The 4,693-nt window shown below is 38.9% G+C and overlaps 1 protein-coding gene across 1 annotated transcript in view; it reads left to right on the top strand.

The window, feature by feature from the left end:
- The window catches only part of SIKE1 (suppressor of IKBKE 1), a 6,144-nt gene extending 1,774 nt beyond the window's left edge, over positions 1–4,370 (top strand). Inside the window, exons 4-6 of the mRNA XM_010579662.1 lie at positions 149–384; positions 2,509–2,622; positions 3,018–4,370. Of these exons, the coding sequence (XP_010577964.1) occupies positions 149–384; positions 2,509–2,622; positions 3,018–3,107 (440 nt within the window). The 3' untranslated portion in view covers positions 3,108–4,370. The remainder of the gene's footprint in view (positions 1–148; positions 385–2,508; positions 2,623–3,017) is intronic.
- The last annotated feature ends 323 nt before the right edge of the window (positions 4,371–4,693 follow it).

The raw sequence follows: 4,693 nt of genomic DNA on the forward strand, positions 1-4,693 counted from the left end.
AGCCCAAGGTTCCCTCGGTGTGGAACCGCCTGCCGACGTCAGGATGGTTTCTGGGCTAGCTGAGAGGTCCGGACAGCCAGCCGCCCCGGGCCGTAGTCCCAGGGCTGCGCTGTCAAGGGGAGTGAGTGGTGGGGTAGCACGAATCAAGCGAGCAGCTGGTACCGAGTACCTCTGGGCACCTGCTGTCATTGCCGTGAAAAATTGCAGGTAGTTTGTGGCAATGACGTACTGTATTTTGCAGAGCTATGGATCTCGCTGGAGGAGCACCAAGACGCGTTAGAGCTTATCATGAGCAAATACAGAAAGCAGATGTTACAGCTTTTGCAAGGGAGAAAAGGCGAAGATGCTGAACCAGTGTTGAAAGTTCATCAGGCTAATTCTTTGGTAAGGTGGGATGGAGACAGAAGGGGGGCTTAAGACCCCTGTTCCCTGTCTCTCGCTTGCTTTCATACAACCTTGGCTTCCATTCATGGAACGTCTGCTCCAAAATACATTTTCTGAAACTCTTGTCTCTCTTTGCTGGTATTTTTTTTCTCTATTCCTTTTACAGCACACAGGTTGTAACAGTTATCATAGAGGACGCTGAAAAGCATAACCCTTTCACAGCCCAGGTGAAAGCTTGTTCTTTATTCACTAGGTGGTGAATTCCCTGGGTTAAGCTTAATGTACATGGTTCTCTACAGTAAAGACATCAGAGTTGTTACTGTTCCTGTTCAGTAATTGTAATGAAGGGAGAAGAACCTCCTAAATCTCTGTGAGCTGCAGTATGCTTAATTCTTAAGAAATCATCACTCCCAGATGTTTTTAAATCTGGATACTCTGTGCAGTGGCCTAAAAGGGTCCCTTTGTCCGTGTTTGTTGCAGTGACTTTGGAACTCTAAGGTGTGGCTACTGATAACTGCCACCTGTTTTATGTTTAGGTGTCTAATAACAATATAATAACAACAACATTAAATCTCTATTTAAGTCTTATGAATTAAGTTAGACTTTTGTTAAGATGCATTTTTGTGTGATTAGAGAACAGCAAGCTGGTTCAACCTAATGGCAACTCCTGTCTTGTGTTTTTTTAATTGGAATTGGAGCCAGCCTAATTCTTTGCACATGTATCTTTGCGCTGATATGTGGCAACTCATTAGTCCTCTGTTTTGTGTTGCTTCAGTCCTCTGAAGTTAGGTAGTGTAGCAGTATCTTGCTTCCAGTGCTTGCTTAGGTACATTAATCGCTCCGTTTATCAAGACTTGACGTTTGAACAAAACTTCTAATATTTTCCTCTGGCACTGCTTTTGCTCCATTTTAATGGCATGGAAATGCAGAGCTGAAAAGGCTCTGGAGAAACCTTTGATGGAATGTACCTAGACTGTCTCGATATCTAGGCAAAATCTTCTGTACTTCAGATTAAGTCCATGAGTTTTTTCTCCTACCCACCACTTGGAGAACAGTAACGGCCTTTAAATATCTTTTAAAGAGCTATATTCTTATTATAACCATCTTTCTGTTCAGAAAAAAAAAATCATTCTTTCTTCTCAGATTAAATCTTTCTTGTTCTTCCCACTCTCTCCTAGATGCTCTAATTTGTTTACATATTTTCTGAATAATGGTATTCAAAACTGAATTCCCTGCTCTGGTGATACATTTATCTTCCAGAGGCAGTGGAATACCTACTGACACTTAGAGAAAAGAAACTTCACCCTATAACATTATCTCATATTCCCCAAAGTGCTTTGTGATAACCTCATATGTTTATGTTATGTTAAAATGCTTCAAAAGCTTCCAAATTCTTATCTTGCTACTTGTTGCCAATTACTGACATTTTTGTGTTTGCACATTCGAGTTGCTCTCTGAATACTGTATTTTGAAATGGAATGCTCTTCAAACAGGAGTTGTTGCTACATTACATGTTGGAATTTTTCAGTGTTCATTATATGTGCATTTCTGAGCTTCAACAAAATGCATCTTCCACCAAAGGATTAGAGCTGTATCTAGACAGATTCTGTAAAAACTGCCTCAGGAGGTTCTGGTCTTAACTTATTTTAGTTTTCCTGGCTTGGCTTCCTTCAGAGATGAAGCTCTTTACTTCACACTGTTAATTAGTCTTGAAACCTCATTTGCTCTTGTATTTGGCATTCTTACCAATTCAGAGTCAGGCTTTCCTAATGAAGCAATATAAAATTTGCTGCATACTAACCATATTCACATGAACCTGAGTCTGTTGTCTCAGTCCTTGTCACACTTGAAATTACTTCCATTTTAGTAAGTAAGTAAGGGTACCTTATTCTATTCACTGTTTTCATTGATGACTCCTGATAATGGATGATAAGGTACGTGTTTTCATCTTTAAATATTATACAAATTAGAGAGGATTGCAAGCGCTTGGGAGGAAAGGATTAAAATTCAAAACAGGGAAATAATCCAAAATCAAGAAAATGAAAGTAATTTTTTTAGAAGAGAGAAATCATTACTGCTGCTTTTGCCTGAACATATTGAATATATCATTTTTATGTCTTTCAGGAAATTGAAAGTCAAATAGACAGAATATGTGAGATGGGAGAGGTGATGAGAAAAGCTATGCAAGTCGATGATGATCAGTTCTTTAAAGTTCAGGAGAAACTAGCTCAGTTGGAGGTAAGAACAGATACGATTGCTAAGGTTAGATCAAGCTTTGGGCGTCTCTAGACTTACTTTGGACTTTCTATGTTTGTGTCCAGGATTTATAACAGTCAAAAATTTGGGGGTGGGCTCAGGAAATGCAGAACATGATCTGTTTTATTTTCAGGTTCTTGATGTTTGTATTCTATATATGAAGCCAGAAGCAAAAGATAAGCTTTAAATGATGTGGTTCTCCTCTTGCTAGCACTGTATTAATGCTTATGTTACAAAACCAGTGTTTTATTGAGCTGTGAAGGAGCAAGACTATTTAATGATTATGGTCCTTTAATTGTGAATTAGCTCATTTCTATTATAGTCCTTTAATTGTGAATTAGCTCATTTCTGTTTCAGCAAAAATATTGATTTTGCAGCTTGAAAACAAAGAGCTGCGTGAACTATTGTCAATCAGCAAAGAATCTTTTGAGGTGGGGAGAGAAGATCTGCCTGACTGTGAAGCTTAGGTCACAAAATAACCGTATCTCCAAATCTTGACTTCAGAGACTTATGAAACTACCCTACAAGGACGGGTTTTGATCTGTTCTTTCAGGTGTTTCCTTGTATGTTCATCTTTCAAAATGCGTGGGCTGTTTTCTCTGCATTTTTCTGAAATTACATACTGTTGATGGCAAAGGCTTGCATCGCTGCTCCGTCTTGGTAATTGCAGCATACAGATGCTTAACAATGAAGTATTTGATGTGTACTCCCTTGTGATAGTTTATTTTTTCTCCCGTTTGTTATTTTTTATGAGCTTTAGTTAATACTTCCAGCTGTGCAGATGGCACTTAAATCTACCTTGTCAGTAGCTAGAGAACATAGTACAGGTTGTGATTATTTTATTTGATAGGAGTAAGAGGTTATTTGAAAACTACATTGTAAATGGTAGGTAACAGATTTTGCTCTGCCTGCACAAAGCAGGCAGGCAGAGCTTTTGTTTTGCTTTGAAGAGCTAACACTCAGTATTGGGCTGGGTTAACACTGTCACTTGGACAACTGCTTAGAAGCAGATCAAGAGAACAGCATATAGCCAGTAGAGCGCTTGAAGTAGTAACTTGTATAAGGAGCACACTTTACCTTGATTTAGGGGTGAAAATCAGAGTGGATGACCCTTTCTGACACCTGTGTGTTTTTGAAGGATGTTGCGTATCCTACTAGTTTCTTTTCTTATGGGTAGACCTGTTCTGGCTTTAGCAAAGCTCCAAGGTATGTGGACACTGGCTAGCTCTGATCTAAAGGCAGTGCACTCAAACCCTGCACAGGACACAGCGCTTTCAGATCAAAGCTCTTTGGCTCTTTGGCCTCCCACCACTTTGGACTTCAGGAAGAGTGAGCCAAGGTCTGCCTCAAAACTAAACCAAAACCAACCATGTAGACAGGTTTTTAATGTTACATCACAGGTAAGTCTAGTAACAGATGTTACATAGTTACTGCAGCACCCTATATGGAGTGAAATTACGAGTTGCAGCGTTGTAGGAAGTTATCAATATTGCAATATTTTTATTGATGTTTTTATATAAAGATTTCTTACCTGTGATCAAGGAATAATCCTCCAAGAACAGTAAACATCTCATTTCCAATATTAGTTTAAATATTATGCTGCTTTTTCCTAAGTGAGAATTTTGATAGATGCAGAAAGTGATTTACGTTCCTGTGCTTATTAAGAGACATTTTCTTGGAACCATTTGGAATATTCAGCAAGATTGTTTGGTAGATATAAGGGATTTCTGTACAGGAGTATTCTTGTATACAATCCTTTTCTATGAGAAGCCATTTAAGAGGGAATAAAAAAAACCCAGTGGGGCAGTATTTTCTCAGGTGTATTCTGTTTTGTGGATCCTGGGGATAATTCCATCCGTTCTGCATGTCCCATTTTTGCCTTGCCTGAATGCAATAATACTACAGTGACCAGAAATGTTGCATTTTATCTCTTTTAAATTAACATCATCTGCAATGCCTGTGGCGACATGTTTTTACCTTCGTTATCCTAGTGCAGGTTAACATTCCTCTAATTGGCTAGTTGCTGTGCAGCCTGAAAAAATGGGCACTAACT

The sequence above is a fragment of the Haliaeetus leucocephalus genome, unplaced genomic scaffold (genome assembly GCF_000737465.1).
Source record: "Haliaeetus leucocephalus isolate CR32 unplaced genomic scaffold, Haliaeetus_leucocephalus-4.0 Scaffold68, whole genome shotgun sequence".
NCBI lineage: Eukaryota > Metazoa > Chordata > Aves > Accipitriformes > Accipitridae > Haliaeetus > Haliaeetus leucocephalus.